Source organism: Abramis brama (assembly GCF_963993115.1).
Source record: "Abramis brama genome assembly, chromosome: 22".
NCBI classification, from domain to species: Eukaryota; Metazoa; Chordata; class Actinopteri; order Cypriniformes; family Leuciscidae; genus Abramis; species Abramis brama.
In genome coordinates, this window is record NC_139984.1 from 24,402,309 (window position 1) to 24,422,148 (window position 19,840).

Genomic DNA, 19,840 nt, shown 5'->3' on the forward strand with positions numbered 1-19,840 from the left:
AAGAAAATTAAGTTGTTCCAAACCTATATGTTTATATGCTGAACACAGAAGAAGATATTTTACTGCTTTGTTTCCATTGACTGCTTCCGTCATCTGTTTGGTTGGAAATAGAGAAATGGAGTCCAGGTTCTTCTTCTACTCATGGGTTTGAGCAGTTTGAGGGTGAGTAAATGAATACAGAATTTTAACTTTTGGGTAAACTAACCCTTTAACTAATAAAGTCAGAGATAGCAACTGTCCACATATTCCCCTCACCCCTCCCAGACATGTTTTGTCTGTCAGTTCAAATTAGTTTCCATTGACCATTTTTTTGCACGACGCTCACAGGATTCGGTTTAATCTAGACATGCTCGGCACCCTAATCAGTGTCTCATTATTTCTGCAGGTACCAGTGAAATGAAAAGATTTGAGAGAGTGTTATGAGGCATTGACAGGTGTTGGGCCCAAAAAAAACAAGGTCAAAACCATGAAAAGGTTTGACAAAACTTCAACAAAACTTTAATTCCCTTTCTGTCCGTTACTACAAAAGGAACAATAGATTAAACTGATCGACAACTTCAGAAATGACCTCAGCTGATGAACAGTTCTGAGAACTAAAAAATGAAATGAAATCATTGTGCCTGCTTAGTTTTTGTTCTTATTAAATAGCATTATATGTCTCTTTCAGTGCAACGCAGACAGATAAGCTAAGAAAAATTAAAGTCTTTTAAAGGTAAAATCAGTCATTTCTGCAAAAACGTAATATTTAATTCATTCACCGAACCGAATTTAAAAAATAATGACTTTTTGAGCAATAATAATAGCAAATTGTTGAACTAAAGTTCCAATGTTTACACATTTCAGAGAAAATTGACAGTCTACTTATAGTTTTCTCGGATTATCAAGCTGAGAACGTATTTAAACATTGGGGGAAAACTGCACAAATCACCTTTAAATACCAAGCACTGTAGTTTTCAGTTATATAATGATTTGTGTCAAGTTTAAGCCATTAACACTGTGGTTGATCTTGCTCTCGGCTCATATCTAGGAACATTTAGAAAACCAAAGAGCATCTATTCGGAAAAAAGAACAAGGCTTCAGGATCCAACATAAACTCTGAATATTGACTTCATGGTGTTCGAATCCTATTCTGCAGAATTACTTTCTCTCCTATCCCACAAGGCACTTGGCTTTATTACTACTTGGGTCGGGCTCTGGCTGTCCAGCTCCCACACGGTTGTCTCTGATCAAAACTTTTCTTCTCAACTTATATGCTTTAGCTTCTAGCAGCGAAAAAGCAATAAGCTCTGGATTTAATTATGCAATACACCCTAGGATGTGAATATGCTGTTAAAATATTCTCCTTCACATGAACGTCGAATTAAACGAGGCCCGCAAATTCCTGTGGCTCTGAGGACAGCGCTCCAACCTGCAACCTGTGTGAAGCGTGCACAGTCTCGTCCACAGAGGGATGCACTCCGTTCTAATCAGGCCCTCCAGCTGTTCCTTCCTTGGCAAGGTTTAAGTTACCATAGTGATGGTGACGAGGGTTCCAAAGAGTTTTACAGAACACCAGGAATTTAGCTCACGGAACAGGCATGCACAAGCTCAAGGAAGGCAACTCTTAAAGTGGGTGGAGTGCTTTTGGCAAGTCATTCTGCCTCGCATGGGGACGCCTGGTCGTCAACCCTTAAACGTGATCTGACTCCTATAAATATGCGTGCCTCTCAACGGCAGGCGGATAATTGTGCAAAAAATGTCTCAAAGCAAACACTAGCTCACCCTCTCAACAACAAAAAAAGTTTTGGGGGGCATTTTGTCAGTCTCGGTAGCAGGCAGAACAAGTAACTTTAGGAGTTTGCTGATGGTCTGAAGCGCCCGCGGTGAGCCGGGGAGTCAGTGAGATGGTACTAATGTGTTGATTGGGCCAAAAGTGAGGCTGAGAGAAAAGAGCATTTTGATGATGGCCCGCTGGGATGCCAACCCTCCACTGTCATTACCCAGCTTTTAATTACAGCGTGTCAGGAAGAGGGGCGGAAAAGCACTGGTTTCTCATGTCTAATGAAGGGGACTGTGCATATGAGATGCTCAGGGCATTCTCACAAAACACACGAAGCGGCGGAATGGAAAATATATATGTATTCAATGAGTTCCTCCATGAAAGAAAGCAAGAAAGTATGAAAGGGCACATTACTACACGTATACAAGCGTAGAAACTATATGGACCCATTTACACCTGCATTAACATGCGTTTCGGTGATTGGATAATGATCAGATTATGCTTGAATACATTAACAGACGCTATGTGAACGGATCACTCAAAGCAAATTTGGTGGTGGTCTCGGATAGATTTTGACCAAATGAGTTTTCGTTATCCGCATTCAGCTACACACGTAATATGTACTGAGGTTAAGCTGCAAATTATCATATGTCACTTTGACGAATGTGCAAGCACTTTTGTGGGTTGCATTTTATTTGAATTCTACACTTGCAATGAAAAAAAAAATCAACAGACACAGCACTCTTGTGATTTTTTCATCGGCTTCAATCAACAACTAATTTTTTCATTTAATTAATTTTGGAATCTCATCCTTCCCCAATGAAACACATTCTTCTTTTTTATTCACTTCTAAGTCCGATTAATTTTCTTTACTAAAAGTTTTTGTACAGAAAAGAAAATGAAGAAATGACGGAAAGCATTTTGATTTTATCAATCAATGCTTAAAATTCGGTAAATAATAATAAAAAAAATGTTTCAGTGAACAAACCTTTATCCAATCACACTGGAGTGGAGACACATGTTAATGTGTAAAGGTGGTTAATCAGGCCTGTGTGAAACATGAATTTTAGTAGGACTTTTTTTGAGTCTGCTAAAGTCCAAAAATGATAAATAAATGTACCTTAGTTGAATCAATAAATTAAAACCAACTTTAGCTGGACAATAACTTTATCATAGAGCTGTTGTAAAGCCTAAACAATCTGTTACAGTAATTTCCTATTATCTCTGTAAAGCTGCTTCGAAACAAATCCATATTGTTAAAAGCGCTATATAAATGAAGGTGACTTAGTATAATAATATCTACAACTTTTTGTTTTTTGCAATGAAAAATTAACAACAAAACAAGAGGAAAGAGATTCACTTTTTCCCCATTTATTAAAGACTGATGCTGTGAAACCTTGTATTTAATGTTCTGGAAATACAACCTACTGTAACTAACAGTCTTCCTGGAACGTGATTGAGCGATTGTCCCACACAAACAAATCTCATCCATCTCTACACACACACACACACACACCTCCTCTCGCACAAATCACATTCAGAGTTAGCACTGAGCAAATAAAGCCTATCCGTATTCCAATGGTGAAGCCAATTTGCAGCCAAACCGGGAATGTAAAATTTATTCTGTGAAATAATGCTACTCTTCATTGTCAATTTGCTTGGACATAAAAGTACATTAGATGGCTGCCGCATTCCATCTTGGGCAAGTCAGAACAGACTCGGGCAACGAGGAGCAGCATTCCCATCAGCAATGGAGATGAACAGAGAATATAGTATAGAGCATGCATCACCTATAAGGAAGCCTTTCTTACAAGTTATATAAGTTTACTTCATTTAATCTGAAGCATCTTTGCCAAGAATTACAGGTTAATATGTCCAAAGGCAGTTTGAAGGTGAAGCGCACAGACTTGTTTTATGTGTCAGGGGATATTCACTAATCATGGCTTTCATGTCGCAGTGTGCAAGCGGAAGGTTTTCGCATGAGCAGAGCAGAGAACCACAATACAGCTGCATTCTTGCATGCATGAGTCAGATGTGGGGGAAACGGGATGCATTTTATTCTTTAAACCGATCAGTATTCATGCTCTCATGGGAGACAGAAAAGAGTAAAGGTAGATCATGAGGTAGATCTAACTTTCTCTGCAGTTCCACACACACACACACACACACACATATAGAAAAGAAAGAAAGAATGAATACATTCCTGGACGCGTTGAGACAGATTTGCCGCCTACAGGGAAGAGGCTACTGTAACCCAGCACCATTGTGTGTGTGAGTGTATGTCTATTTGATGGGGGTCAGAGAAGCATAACTCTGCACTGACCTGAAGTTTCAAAGTAATACAGCCCTGTATATTATACATGCTTGGTTTGTTGACCAGTAGGCCATCTCTTCCCCAGTGTCACAGCCAAATCTTATTGCACTGCCAATAAAGCTGGTCTGAGCCTACATTAAATTGTCTCTTTTAACCTGAATTAACTTGTGATGTTCTCTGATTTAAGTAAAAATGCAATCAATAATCAAATTAACTCAAGGTAACAAACAGTGACCACAGAAACATTTACGCATCGATTGCAAGCAACTTTCCTGCTTTTCCTTATTGCAAAAAATGAAAAAATAAAATAAGACATCATTAGTGTCAAATATTGTAGCTCAAACAGTAGAACGTTGGCGCTTGCAACGCCAAGGTCATGGGTTTGATTCCCTAGGGAAAGCAAGAACTGATAAGAATGTATATGTGTAATGCAATGTAAGTTGCTTTGGGTAAAAGTGTCTGCCAAATGCGTAAATGTAAATATAAATATATCAAATATAAATATATTAGCTCGTTCACGTCTGATTCGTGAACGAGCTAATTCTTTTCAATCAACCTGTTAAGAGGTGAATTGGTTTGATTCGATTTCATCTGTTCTCAAGTCAACAACTCACTCATTCAAAGATCCGGCCTCCAGTTAGCAACTCAATGAATTCACGTTCGACTCAAAATGAGCCAAGAACGGGAGATCTTATGAGCTTGAGTGCGCTGACGGCACGGAAAGTTACTATGCCGAATTTTAGGTACTATTAGTGGATATGAAAACCATATTTAGATCACGACAATCAGTTGTTTGTGAACTAAATCTGCTGTAAAAGCCCACTATACGAAATGCTTGAATGTAGACATGTCCACCTTTGTGTATTACCATCTGAACGGGTAGGTTTTAGGTAAAATCTAGACATAACGTTAAAATATTTGCAGTGTTCTTTTTAATATGTTAACACATTTTGCCCAAAAATGATATACTATATGGTATATACTGTATACATATGTAGCCCCCACCCACACATCTTGAGTAGGAGGAGTATTTAAAATTGCAAATAAATTAAAATTCAGTACTTTTTTCATTTTAATACTTAAGTACATTAAAAATGTAGTGCCTCTGTACTTTTCCTCAAGTAAAATTTAAATGGAGTATTATTTTATTACGGTATCTGAACTTTTACTCAAATACTTGATTTGTGTACTTCGTCCACCACTCCCAAAGTTTTAACTACAGTAAATGACAAATGTAAGCAATGTGATCATTTTTTTTAAACTTATTTAGTAAAAAAAAAAAAAACTAATTTCTAATATAAAATAATATATTGTCACACCATTAACATGGTATCCATTCTAGTGTGTATTTAAGATTTAAGATGGGGACAGAATGAGTGATTTCTGCAGCTGATTGTTTGGACAAACACTTGGGCACAAAGACTTCACCCTCACACAGAAGGGAGGATGTTTGCTTTTAACCTCCTTTGACGCAGCTTTTGTTTTCCCCCAAAGTTTGACTTGGGTCAGTTAAACTACTGATTTTTTTTGGAGAGGCCTGTTTCTTTGGGGTTTTTTTCTTAGGGTTGTGACCAGGTGCTTGCCTTTTAAGTTTAAGAATGCTGCAGTGGTCTTTAGAACAAACAGTGGGGAACAAAAGTCTCATGCGAAATAGGAACATTTTACATTATAAATCACCACAAACTGATACAACTATGATGTTCTTGTTTTACAAGTTGTTTATCAAATGGAATTTCAATTTTGTCTTCACTGTATATACAACATTTAGGCTTGTCCATATAGACATGCACTACCTTTCAAAAGTAAAACAGTAATCTTGTGAAATTTTATAGTTTAAAAGAACTGTTTTCCATTTATACTGATTTTGGTGCTCAAGACACTTGTTATCAATGTTGAAAATAGTGCTGCTTAAGAATTTTGTGAATTTAATATGTTAATATTTGTGTTGCTTTTTTTCAGTATTCTTTGATGAATAGAAAGCAACAATTACATGAAATAGAACTCTTTTGTAAGATTATAAATGTCGATCAACTGAATGCATACTTGCTGAACAAAAGGACAAATTCAAATTAAACGTATAAGTAATTATGCTCGTAAGTGCTTGGAGACACTCACAGAGACAGTGCTGAGAGTAACACACGCAGTAGAGATCTTATCTGACAGGATTTCAAACCTCACCCTCTGGTGTAGAGTTCCAGGAGTTATGAAGAGAACAGAAAGAGAAAGAATGGGTGGACACTGCATGCTCAGACAGCTCTGCTGACTCCTCATACAGATTCAGAAAGTACAAAAATTGCCTCAGAACATCTAATGAAGTGAAATAAGTTCAATAGCTTCTATTTTCTTTGTAGGAGCGGTCGACACTAAACATGAACCTAGCTTTAGCCAAAACAGAAAACGAATTGACACTCAAATGTGGTGTCATACCGCATTATATAGAGTGGACTGGGTCAAACTATTGAGTGCCACATCCTCTTTTTTTGCAGGCCTTTGCAAAGCATGTCTTAGTACACTTTTTACTGACGTCACCATTTCCAGAAGCTGCCCTAATTAACTTTATCATATCATTGTATCAGCTTGCAATTTTGTCAGATTACACAAGATGAGCGAGACAAAATCCTACAAAATAAACACAGCTCTCAAAATGTGCCACATGAAATTATGTTCCCAGGTGATTGTGAGAATTCAAGCTCAGGAATTCCATCAGATTTGTAATCAGTCAAACCCCCGCTGCTTCCTACCCACATGCCCATTGTCTTGTTCCGAATGCCTATAGAAATCAACAGGAGGGGTGGGGCATTCCTGCTCCTGTTCAGACTTGAGCTCACAGCACATTGTAAAAAAAAAAAAAAAAATGCTGTTTTAAACACGATTTTTTGATATAATGTGTATGGAAGTTACAGTCATAAAGACCAAAGTCTGTGGCTGTTTGTCATGTCAGCACAGGTAATGGTACTATTTTTTGTTTTTGTGGCCATTTTACAGTAAAAACGATTGAATATATATGCAAAAGCCAACCATTAAACAACGAACGCAAATCGTCATAAATGTATTTGGAATGAATCTGCATATAAGTAGTGTGCAGTAAAATATCTATTAAGTTAAAGTATCGAACTTAAAATCTGTTATAAATTAACATTACACTTAGTGAGTTAGTGGCACTAGGTGTGGTTCAGATTTATGATACGGAGGGGTGCGGTTTACAAAAAAAGGCTAATTCCCATTGGTCGCTGGCTGCTGGTGTAGCAGCGCTACCTGAAGCAGGTAGGCAAATAAAGAGACCTGAGAAAGAGGATCACACTGCTGCTCACCGCGATGGGACTCACGCGCACATTGGGACCAACTAAAAATGTTCAAGTACTTCATACTAAAGGTTTAGGCCTTTTTTTTTTTTGACAGAAAACAAATGTTTGTTGTTTGTTTAGCACCAAGTCGGATCTAACACCATGTACAAGGTAAGTGTGTGTTTAAAATCAAGGTGGGTAACATTTATCATTCAACATTGCCTTAAGAAACTGACATTTGTATTGTACTATAAATACTGTGTTGAATTGTTTTTTTCAAGTTGACCTAAAGTCTTTCTACAATCTGCTTGGCTGCGATGATGTTAAAAAAATAAACTAAAAAAGTACTTTTAAACAAAGTTTAAAATATGTATGTACATACATAAATTACAACTTCAGTCATAAGAACTGATGATTGTGTGCATGTAGGAGGGTAAATCAGTACAGATACGTATCAAAACACTTGGAAACCCCCTTATCAAGCACACAAGCATGTTCGCAGGGGGGGTGGGGGTTTAGGGTTGGGTTACACTGTGTTGGGAGTCCAAATGTACGTTTTTTTTTTTTTTTTTGTGGTTGGCAAAGCAAACAGGCCTCGTACCTGTATGACCTACAGGCATGAAGGGAGAGACAGGTTTGGGCTCGCTGAAGGGAGAGGCCAAGTCACAAGTCTTTCTCATTGCAACAACAGCCTTGAGCATGGAACATCCTGAACCTGCACAACAAATAATCAGTTAGATTTAGAATTTTAAGTTTAAATTTTCAAAACTTTTTGCAGTTAGAATGAGTACACTGTTTCGAATGGTCTGTAATCCCTGTGATTCATTTATTGACAGTGTGCTTATGTTGTGTCATACTTCACACAGGTATGGAAGAGCTGCGGAAGCCGTAAAGATGTTTTATCTGCTCTGTGAATTCTATCCTTCATTCCACCGGAGTCTGTGTAGATGTCCAATCAGATTTCAGTGGTGTGAAGTGTAGGAGACATGGAAAGATCTCATCACCTTCCACAACCTGTAAAGGCCTGTCTCGTGTTAACAGGGGGGGGGGGACAACACGAGGCGAAACACATGTCAAGAGTACATGTAGCTTAATAAAGCATGCTAGTTTTCAGTAGACTAGTTTTCAGTTGTAGTATAATTTGGCATGTGCTTCATGCTTGCACGGATTAATGCAGGTCATGAAAGTTGTATGCTAAACGCTGTGAATGTTAAGTGCTGTGAACGCTTTTAAGTTCAGCATATCTAAACATCTATGTAAAGCAACGTACCTCACCCTGCCCTTTAGCACACCGTAGCTCCGCAAAACATGGCATGTTTGTTCATCTGCTGTTGTTTAGAGAGCTGAGGTGGGCTAAGTACACACACACACACACACACACACACACAAGCAAGATTCACAAAGCCTGCCAAGATGTATTTATGTATGCTGGTTCAGCCTTCATTCTCTCAACCTACACTAATAAACTCACTTTACAAAATGTGTTTGTGTGAATTGCTTAATCCTGACAATAAACTACTATAATAAAACAAGCCCTTACTCGCTGCCCTGGCATTTGTAGTATGAATGTTGTGGTTTATGAATTTCAATTAGTCCACCAAATGTGCTCCAAATATGTGACCTGCTCTTTGCATTCATGCGGTGGAGGCCGAGATGATGTTAATCTTGGAAATGATTTCACAAAAAGCCAAGCTGAGGTGAAGCGAGTTCAAAGCAAGGCAAATGTACTGCAAGACACCCCCATACAGAGGGCTTTAAAGTTCATCAACATTCAATGCAAAAAAAAAAAAGAAAAAAAGAAGCTGTTTGGTTGATTCCCCTTGTCGAAAGACATGCTCCTTGAAAATGAAAAATAAATGCAAAGTTAGAGTTGTGCCTCAAGGTTACGCCTGTGGCTTCTCATGCACAACAAAACTGTTTTCACTGTTAAATCATGTTTTGACATGATCAAACCCTTTTATACATGTGTCTGAAAATGCATGTTCAGCCAAATGTAAAGCAGTAAGGAACTTCATACAAAACAATGCTATATACATCACATATAATTGGTCATTTTCGAACATAGCTTTGCTAATAACGCTGTTAAAGAGAGTTATGTAAGAGATAATGTTAGGCTGGTCATTATCACAAATTAAACCTTGATGCAAAGCAAAGAGGTCTTCCATCACACTGAAGGGGTTTATTTTGTGATAATGACAGACTGACTATATATTATACCTTACATAACACCTGCCAATCCATTTATGTGTTAAAAATAGTATAAACAAAAAAATTCAGCTTTTTTTTTTAGATTTTCGTAGCTTACACTGTAGAGCCTCACACTACCAATGCCAGGTTCGATTCCCAAGGAATGCATGAACTGATCAAATATATACCTTAAGTGAAATGTAAGTCGCTTTGAATAAGTGTCTGCCAAATGCATAAATGTAATAATATATAAATAAACAGATACACAGTACAAGGACATGCAATACTGATTTGGGTTTAAATTATTTTAATAATTGAGATATTTGAACACTGAATGCAACGAAAGACCAATTAAAATGAAGTATTCCAGACACCAAGCTGGGTCTGTGAGAAATGTATGAAAAGGGGGAATAATTTCATTGAATTAAAAATGTTTCTTATCATCACATTTTGAGGTCCTTGAAATCACGAATATATAGAAAAAAAAATCCTGTTGTATAGGGCCGCTGTTGAAACAATCTAAACAATCTAAGATCAATGCACACTGTGCTTTCCTATTTTGTATTGATGTGAACCATGGCAACATCACATTTTAAAAAAGCTGGAACTGCATCAAGGCGGTGTTTGAAGTACAATGACTTAATTTGCTGTGATTTTTGGTTTTTGCCTGCCAGAAAGCTTGCCAAACACCACAGTTAAATGGTTCAATATCCCCATTACATGCAAACAGCCTTTTTAAACATAAAACATGCACGATTGATCTCAGATATTGTTCAAAAGAACTATATTTCACTAAAACCGCTCAAATTAACAGGAGGGTGTAGCAAGAAACAAGCCCTGTTCCACTATTCTATTCACTATTCTAAACCACTCTACAATATATTTATATATATACAGGGCCAATTATTGAGGGGGTTTAATCACTGGGCGGTTGCGGGGATGTACGTGGAAATGCTGTGAAAAATGTATCATGTCTCGAGCAAATATTAATCTTTTGGCTGAAAATATTGCTTGGTGCTAAATTCACAATCATGGTGTTTATTAATTTAAATCCTCCAGGAGAAGAAACAAAGTGAAAGAGAGTAAGGAGAAATGGAAGGCGTCCTTGTCGAGGACCTTGACTATTTCAGGCCGGGGTGATAATAGCTTCCAGCACTGGCTGTTCCTTTAGCAGAAACCGGCCAAATAGAGCCATTTGTCCACAGAACAGAGCAGACTGTTTAGTTTCAAATTCCACGCATGATGACTCATGATTCCGGACAATTTGAAAATAAAGACAGACTCACAGATGCAACTGCCATCTCAAAGATTTCAGTTACAATGCAAGGATTGGTGCTCAGCTTCTTCCTCCTCCTTTTCTTCAGCCCAAGTCTTGCCGACGATACAGGTAAGTGGAGATGGCTTACAGCAGATGCAAATAATGAATAGACACAAAGTTGTGTGACTGATCCACCTGCTGTGTGGTATTGACATGAGAGGATGGCTTATTCACTGAAGGTGACAGTGATAGAGAGGGAAATGTGTCTCCTATCACACATCCCCATTAATTGATTACACCTCTTCCCCACGATGTCACGCGTCCGCCGCTCCCATGATTTTCACAGCTGTTCTATACATTCCTCAAAGGATGGTATTAGCTGCCATCATAACAGCTGCCATAAAGCGTGATACAGGTACACCTATAATCATGGTAAAGGCACAACTGTATACATCGTGTGTGTGTGCTGGAGAGAGAGAAAGGTGTTACATGACAAATTATTGCACTGCACCTCAAGAAATGAACTGATCCATTGAATAAAATGTTATTATGAAAATGCAGGGTAAATAAGAAACAAATCAGAAAATGGAGAAGATATTAAAAAGTCATCATAAATGTCATGTTATTAATATGGCTAGTTAAAAAAATTCTTAAAAAAATAAACACTTGTGCTGTAAAATGTTACATTTCATTCAGTTGCAATACAGCTGGCGTGTGTGCTCCTCCTCCAGAGTGTTCATTACTGCCATAACCAATCACATCATTTTTAAAAAAGATTATAGAAATAGTATTTTTTTAGTTTTTTTAACTAATAAGAAAAATTTAAAATTGACTACAGAAATGTCCATGCCTTACCCAGTTATTCTCTCTCTCACCCATATATCTAGCATATATAGCATTCATAAGTTTGGGGCCAGTTAGATTTTTTTTGTTTCGAAAGAAAATACTTTTTATTTAGCAAGAATGCTTTAATTAGACTGAAAGTTACAGTAAAGACTTTATAAAACGGATAGTTCCGGTCCTTGATTCTGATTGGTTGAGCCGCGTTCGAAGCCGTTGTAAATTACTCAACAAACACACATCTGTGACCGCATTACATCAGTATTACTGCGCAACTGCCGTTTGCGATTCTTTGTTGCTGCATGTGTTGCTTGGCAACCTCTCTGGAACTACATTGCTTGGCGGAGGAATAAATGTGTTATAACGTCATATTTTTTGTTGCTGGTGTTTATTTTATGAATAAAATAAATATTAAAATGAATATTTTTATGGAGTAACCATTTTATAAAAGCAATAAGCCCCTTGAAGCGGTGTTTTACAGTGAATTTAGAACAGCTAAGGGTTGTTGTTAGGTACGATGCGGAGCGTATAAGCAATAAGCCCCGCAAAGCCGTGATTGCTTTTATAAAATGGTTACTAAATAAAGAACACTAAATAGAGAACACGCAAAAGCACTGAAATATATTTTTTCCTCCCATGATGTCCCTAGGAACTACAAACTATTCATCAAAGAATCCTGAACAAAAGTATCATGGTTCCTACAAAAATATCAAGCAGCACAAACTGTTTCCAGCATTGATAATAAAAAAAAATTATTGAGCAGCAAATCAGCATATTAGAATGATTTCTAAAGGATCATGTGACACTGAAGACTGGAGTAATGATGCTGAAAATTCAGCTTTTACATCACAGGATTTACACTTTAAAAAACAATAAAATAGAAAACAATTTAAACTGTAATAATATTTCAACATACTACTATTTTACTGAATTTTTTATCATAAATGCAGCTTTGAGAGACTTCTTTTAAAAAACATATCTTATTAAGTGACCCCAAAGTTCTGATAACATCCAACATTTCAAATAGACCACCCATTCATATTCATATTCATAACCAAGTGTAGATTAGAATATGACCGTGCACATTTACATATCAAAAACTTGGTGGAGGCGTGGTTACTCATTTCACACACAAAACGATTTGTCAGTCACAAAAGAATAATTTACATATAGAACAATTGTCATGTTAAACTAAATTACAACTTTCTAGTCCCAATAACCTTGACTAACATTATAAGTGGGGGGAAGGAAACAAAATATTGAAATGTGTCTGTTTTGTCCTCTTCTGCCACAGTGGCTGAGGACATTGGACCTCACCAACTGAAGCGTCTGGTGGAGCTATTGACAGATAGTGAGTGTGAGGAGTTCATCTCGGCCATGACTCAACCTGAGGACAACATCTTCCAACACTTGGACCGACTATCTGCAGAAAGGAACCAGTTACTGCAGTCAAGAAGACGCAGACACACAGGTAACCGGGATAAACACAAGCGTAGTCTAAATCAGCTCTAATAAATTGATACTTATTTGTTTTATGCTAATGAAACCCAGCAGTGCGATGTGTGACGAGACACATCCGGCAGTAAATGAAGAGGTCATGAGCAACCAAATGTATTTGTTTATCTCCACTGCACACATCAGTCTGCCGTTGAGTGGCCCACTTGAGAGACATCTCAACCAGACGAATTGTTGATATAATACCTTTTCATCAGAAATGAAATCTATCGAGGTAGTGGGACATGATTGAATTGTTTAATTGCCTGAACAACTGAAGAGCTGGCTGCTTTCCTTCTGCCTGTCTGGAGCACGTTTGATATTTTGCATGTGTGTGTGATTGTCAGACCAGAAGCCCCCCTGTCGTTCGGCGCTGAAGGACTGGCTGCAGATTCACGGCAAGCAGATATACTACGACAGGCTGTCTCGTGCACTGCAACAGATCGGCAGGACTGACATCGCCATAGGTTAGCTGCACACAACACTCACACACATACTGATACTATAATAATTTGTACACTATTGAGAAGAGATGCACAATATATCATTACCATAATGGTTTTTGGCTGATATTAGCAGTATTTTTGATAATGTATGTGTGAATTGATTCATCATTGATTCGTTATTTATTTTATATAGACTACCTTTGTTAAGTGTGCCGCACACATCCTGAAAAGTAAAGCCGAAACAATTCAAACGCCCCCTGGTGGCTGGCTGCAGTATCGGTCATAAACCCCGCCCTCCCCATGTAATCAAATGGGACGCAAGCCAAACTAAAAAATCCAATTACACTTTTCTGTCATTTTAGGTAGTTTTTAATCACACTGACGTATGTTCAAGTGTTTGTTTTACCAATAAGTTTGGTTTTAGTTAGTTATTAGATGCTATAAAAATGGGGTGTAACGTCATGATTGACAGCTGTGCTTGCGATTGAGTCTGTGGGAGCGGGAGTATGTGCGGGACCTTGATACCGCGGCTCCACCTCAGGATCACTGCGAGGACTCGGGCTCCAAATGATGTCATCACAATGACTGTTTCTGGGATATTTTGGCTTCATTTGGTGGAAGGGAGTCAAGATGTGTTGTCCATTTTTTTACATTCTATGCCTCCAACTCTCACTTAAAGTTAATAATTATAAAAAATTATAACTTAAAAACACTGAAATGTAATCTATATCAAAAGGATATCCATTTTCCATACTGATCATTATAACGTGATGCTTAAAGTCACTTGTTAAATAATTAAAATGATTGATTTTAGTTTCTAATGTTTTATGTTTTAGTGTTATATATTTCATTTTATGTACACAAAATAGTATAGAATAGCTCTCTACATTTGATTTTTATTATTTTTTTTAATATATTATCAAATGCTCTACTTTGCAGAAGAAAGTATTTTAACTAAGACTGCCCCTAACTAAAGATTTTTTGGTAACACTTTATTTTAGAGTCCAATTCTCACTATTAACTAGTTGTTTATTTGCATGCATATATAGGATATTGGCTGTTTATTAGTACTTACAGAATAAAGCACATATAATGCCTTATTAATTTCTGCATGGCCATATTCTACATCCCTTAATCCTACCCACTACATACATTGAACAACTACCTTACTAACTATTAATAAGCAGTTATTAGGAGTTTATTGAGGCAAAAGTTGTAGTTAATAGTGAGAATTGGACCCTAATCTAAAGTGTGACCGATTTTTCTAGTCGACTAGTAGTCGTTCATTTAAGCCATTAGTCGACTAGTCGCACATTAATGCTATTAATTTATTTACTTGCATATATACTGGGAGAGTGGCATGGGAAAATGGCTTGAGTTTCAGGGCTAAGAAAAAATATTATATGCAACACTGCTAACATTGTTCTACAATACAGAAAAAAAAGAAAAAAAACATAATAAAGAGCCTTTAACATTTAAATGAAGCGCTCAAGTGCACACATAAAGCTTACCGCAGATGCTGACTGATCATCTCAACGGGATACTGGATGTGCCGACTGAAATGCATGTTAATTTAAACATGTCAAGCAGTAAGCAAGGTACTAATTTAGCTTCCATACTCCACACGAACACTTGGGTATGCGCCTAATTATAGCGCACAATTATCATCAATGTTAGAGCAAGAGACCATGTGAACTTAGGCTACTACTTACATGCTTCAAATGATACGCAATGATTGAGACCGAATAATAATAGGCAAACATTTGGATTTCCTACCCGACATACAATAATTACAACATGGAACAGCCGTGTTAACAATCGGTAATACTTTATTTTACAGTGTCCTTGTTATTTGTAGTTACTGTAGATTAAAAAAACTATAAATTATGCGTAATTACATGCAACTAACCCTAAACCAACCCCTATTCCTAACCCTAGTGTGTGTAGTTAATTAATATTACTCAGTACTTAAATGTATAATTACACTGTAACATGGACACCTTAAAGGAACACACCACTTTTTTTTTTTCCATCTCCCATAGAGTTAAACAGTTGAGTTTTACCATTTGAGTTTTACCGTTTACAACTTCCAACGTGACCGGCACTAAGTTTGTGTAGTTACCTAGCTGGGGACTATTTTCAGGCGCTGCGTAATATCATTGTGCTTGCTGCACCCATGGTACGGCAGCAAAGTTCCTTGATTATTACGCAGGAATGAGAGTATATAGTTCCTAGCCATATCAGCCTAGAAAATCGCAACTTTTCATTTTCCGTCAGTCTTAGTACACAATGTAACTACAGAAGAGTCAAGTTTTAAATAGGAAAAATATCGAAACTCTTTGGTCATTTTTTTAGATTAAAATACAAAGATCTATGCTAAGCTATGCTAAAAGTGCTACCGCCAGACCGGGAGATCGGCTGAATGGATTAGACAACGGTAAGACTCAAATGTTTAACTCTAGGGGAGTTTGAAAATGAGCCTATTTCCAAAAAAGTGGAGTGTTCCTTTAAAATAAAGTGTAACCTAACAATCTGTTCATTGTGGATTTAAAATTTCAAATTTAAATTTGATCGACTAAGCCTGGTCTTGTCGACTAATGTTTGGTTGACTACTAGAGGGCAGTCCTAATTTTAACATAGTAAAACTACATACTTCACCTTTAAGGACCCCTACAAAGCCACAGCTAACATGATATTCATTTACCAACAATAAAGTTTGTCAAAAACTTTTAAAAAAGTTTTTCCATCTCCTTTTCTTTTGTTTTTGCACACCACTAATGCAACGAGCACCGAGCTAATTCACAGTCATTCATCTTACACGCCAAAAGATGAAACTCAGCAGACTGCATAATGTTATTTTTATACATTTCTGATAGAACGCACTTTGCACCCTGTCACTCCTCTGCCAGTGATTGTGGTCCGGTGTACAGGCGACTCCACAGCCGAATGGCATCGGATATGAGAAGGTGCAAACGATTTGACAGCAGGCTCGCTAGAGCTGACACCAGATTCACTACACACCATCTGTTCCTTTCATCATCTCCGTTAAAGGGAGAAAGGGATAAACAGAGAAGAAGAGGGGGGGGGAAATGACAGGCTCGACAGCCCAAGAACATCCTTCAGTCAAAAGCGGTGCGCTGCAGAAAATAAAAAGCAAACACAGAAACTGATGCGTATGGGAAATGCACAATGCCGCAATTACAAGAGCTTTAATTGGCGGCCTGTAAATGGGCTATGATGAGCGGTAGCCACTCAGCGACAGCACCTTGGATAAACTGCGTACTTATGTTCCCACATGTGTGTCTTCTTCAGTTGTTCTTCCTTCATTATACTTGGTACATTTATTGGGCCCTGCACACTTAGTTAATCTCATTTCAAGGCGTTCATGGAGGCTATTACTCTGTGTTTGATTTCCTAATGTGCTGCAAGAATTGCTTGCGTCTTGTACGGATATGAAATGAATGTCACAAATAAACAGCTGCTAGAGCTGCCTCCAGCATAATTGTCATCAAGTAATGAAGTGAATTCATGTTAAAACCCTATGAGTAAAGACAACGGTCACCACTAGACAACTGGACTGGAAGTAATGCATGTGCTTTTTATCTAACAGAGGTGGGTAAGAACATCAACCAGGACAAAACTCTTGCTATACAGAGATATGTGGAAGGCTACCATGAACTTGTTAGCCAAATGGAGAAGCATCAACCAGATCATGACGATCATGAGGAGGTTCTGCAGTACTCTGCAAAACAGGGTGAGATGCCTCAGAAGGTTTACAAATTATAGAAAGACTGATGTGTTTTAATTCATTTGAGTGGGTCTCTATTTCTAAACCATAAAATATGTTATGCAAGTACATTTTAAAGGGGTAATATTAAATAAGTCTTTTGTAATATTATATAACTCCTGCAGAGTTCAGCTCCAACCCCAATTAAACACACCTGAGCTATTCAAGCTCTTACTAGGCATACTAGACACTTTCAGGAAGGTGTGATGAAGCAAGTTTGAGCTAAACTCTGCAGGACAGTGGCCCTCCAGGAGCAGGTTTGGACACCTCTGGTCAAGAAGGAGCCACGTTTCCAAGCACTGATTAGGCGTTGTTGATGAATAAACATTGAGGTCATGTGTTAATATTTTGGGTCTTTGACATCAAAAACCTGACAATCTCAGAACAAGCTATTTTGTCTGCTTAGTGTCAGTTTCTGCTGAACTGGCCCCACCATTATAAAAAAAAAGAAAAAAAGAAAAATATATTATTATATGTTCATATGTTTGTGGTTGGCAACCCCGGTTTCACAGACAAGGCTTAAGACTAGTCCAGACTAAAATGCATGTTTGAGCTGTTTTAACTGAAAGCTACTTACACTGTAAAATCAAGCGGCAACCTTCCGGTCTCTCTTTTGAATCCAACACGGAAGTGACTTAAACTGCAATTCATCGACTGTCCGCTAGAGACAGGCTCCAAATGAGAGTCAATCCTAGTTAATATGGCCAACTTTACAGCAGAAAAAAAAAATGTTTACAGCCTGGTACAAAAAGTGGTTTTGGTGTATATAGCTAATTTTGCCCTTCATAACAACTTTTTATAACTCATCTGTTTAAATTATATTAAGCCTTAAAGTTCTGCATAATTAAGGGAGTGGCCACTTGAGTGACAGGTGGATTGCCGCTGCTGTCACTGCTAGCCGTTTGTCTTCTGTCTGTTAGCTGTCACGTCACCTCAGCTAATCCCGCCTCTTTGCCCATTTTCGGTTATCCGGGAATGACGCACAGTGACGTACTGTCAAGATGGCGACGGCTGGCTCCGCCCACTTTGGGCTTCAAAATTGCTTTTCAGAAACCTACAGGTGACGTCACAGACGCTATGTCCATATTGTTTTATAGTCTATGCTTAAAATACGTCACTGCCATTGTTTTTCACACCAGTAAAAAAAAATTCTAAGGCATGTTTATAAAATCTACTTCTATATGCTAATTAATATCTAATATGCTGATTTGCTGCTCAAGAAAAACATTTATTAATGTTGAAAACGCTTGTACTGCTTAACATTTTTGGTGAAACCGTGATCAATTTTGATGGATAGAAAATTAAAGAAAACAGCATTTATTTAAATATAATTTTTTGTTACAATGTAAAAGTCTTTACCGTCACTTTTGATCAGATTGCGTCAATGTGTCCTTGCTGAATAAAAGTATTAATATCTTTTTTTTAAACGTACTAAACATAGTTGTCTGTAAGCAACTGTAACTTATCTGAAAATCAATGACTCGTGTTAACAACTCTTGCCACTGATTGCTTCACAGGCAGAGGGTTCACCTGGAAAGACTTGGACTTGGTGGTGAAAAGGCAACCAGTGCCACCTTATCAGAACCATCTGCTAGACAGAACATGGCCTCTACTTTACGGCCTCCTGTCTGGATTTGCCATCGCACTGCTCATGAGTGTAGCCATCTTTCTTATTAGCATCTATGTATCCCATGGCAACAGAACCAAATCCAGGTCTGAGCATCAACCCTGTTGCTGTCCCCTCCTCAGTGTTGTGACATCATCATAGAAAAGTCACCCAGAGGACACACGCAGACCGAGTAATGGATGCTCAGGATAATAATGAAGCCATGTTCATCAGTATGAAATTCATTATTAAACGATGGCTGATTATGACCCATGCTACTAGTCTCAAAGTGCCTTCTTATTGGATGTTATCTCATCTAGTGTGCTATTTAAACTATAGTTAGACAACCTATGCAGACACCTTCAGCACAGACAGTTCCCACTGCCTCTCATAAAGACATTTCTGCAATAAAGCAGCTGACAGAACATAATGACAGCAATCTGTTACCTCCATCGGGACTGCTGCCATTGTCCTGTCAGTGATTTGATGGTGTGTAGGGGAGGCTGCGCTGGAATGCTGTTGCCTTGACAATCTTAGCACTTCCTGTTTCCAGTCCGCGACAGTGGCGGTGTGCTCGTCTGGCATTGAGGAAAAACTAATTATCCAGCCTGGCTCCTTCTCCCCTGAGCTTGCACATGCCCCCTGAAGCAATCCACAAGGCTAATAACAATGACAATGCCTGCAGACAATGCAGTCAGTACATCAACCTCAGAGAGACAGGATAGACTGGGCGAGTGTGGCAATGAAAACACACGGGAGAGAGCGCTGAATGGTTTGGAGTAAAGAAGGAACTAATTCACCAAGATGAGCAATGCAGCAGGAAATGAGCTCACACGCAAGCAAAGTATCTCTCGCACACTGGGAT

The 19,840-nt window shown here is 38.0% G+C and overlaps 1 protein-coding gene across 1 annotated transcript; it reads left to right on the forward strand.

The window, feature by feature from the left end:
- Nucleotides 1-10,777: 10,777 nt before the first annotated feature.
- Nucleotides 10,778-19,218, forward strand: tmdd1 (transmembrane and death domain 1). Its single transcript, XM_084100042.1, has 5 exons — nt 10,778-10,931; nt 12,937-13,113; nt 13,484-13,603; nt 17,193-17,336; nt 18,887-19,218. Exons 1-5 carry the CDS (start codon nt 10,784-10,786, stop codon nt 19,135-19,137), a joined length of 840 nt encoding a protein of 279 aa, XP_083956168.1. The 5' UTR covers nt 10,778-10,783; the 3' UTR covers nt 19,138-19,218.
- Nucleotides 19,219-19,840: the final 622 nt, after the last annotated feature.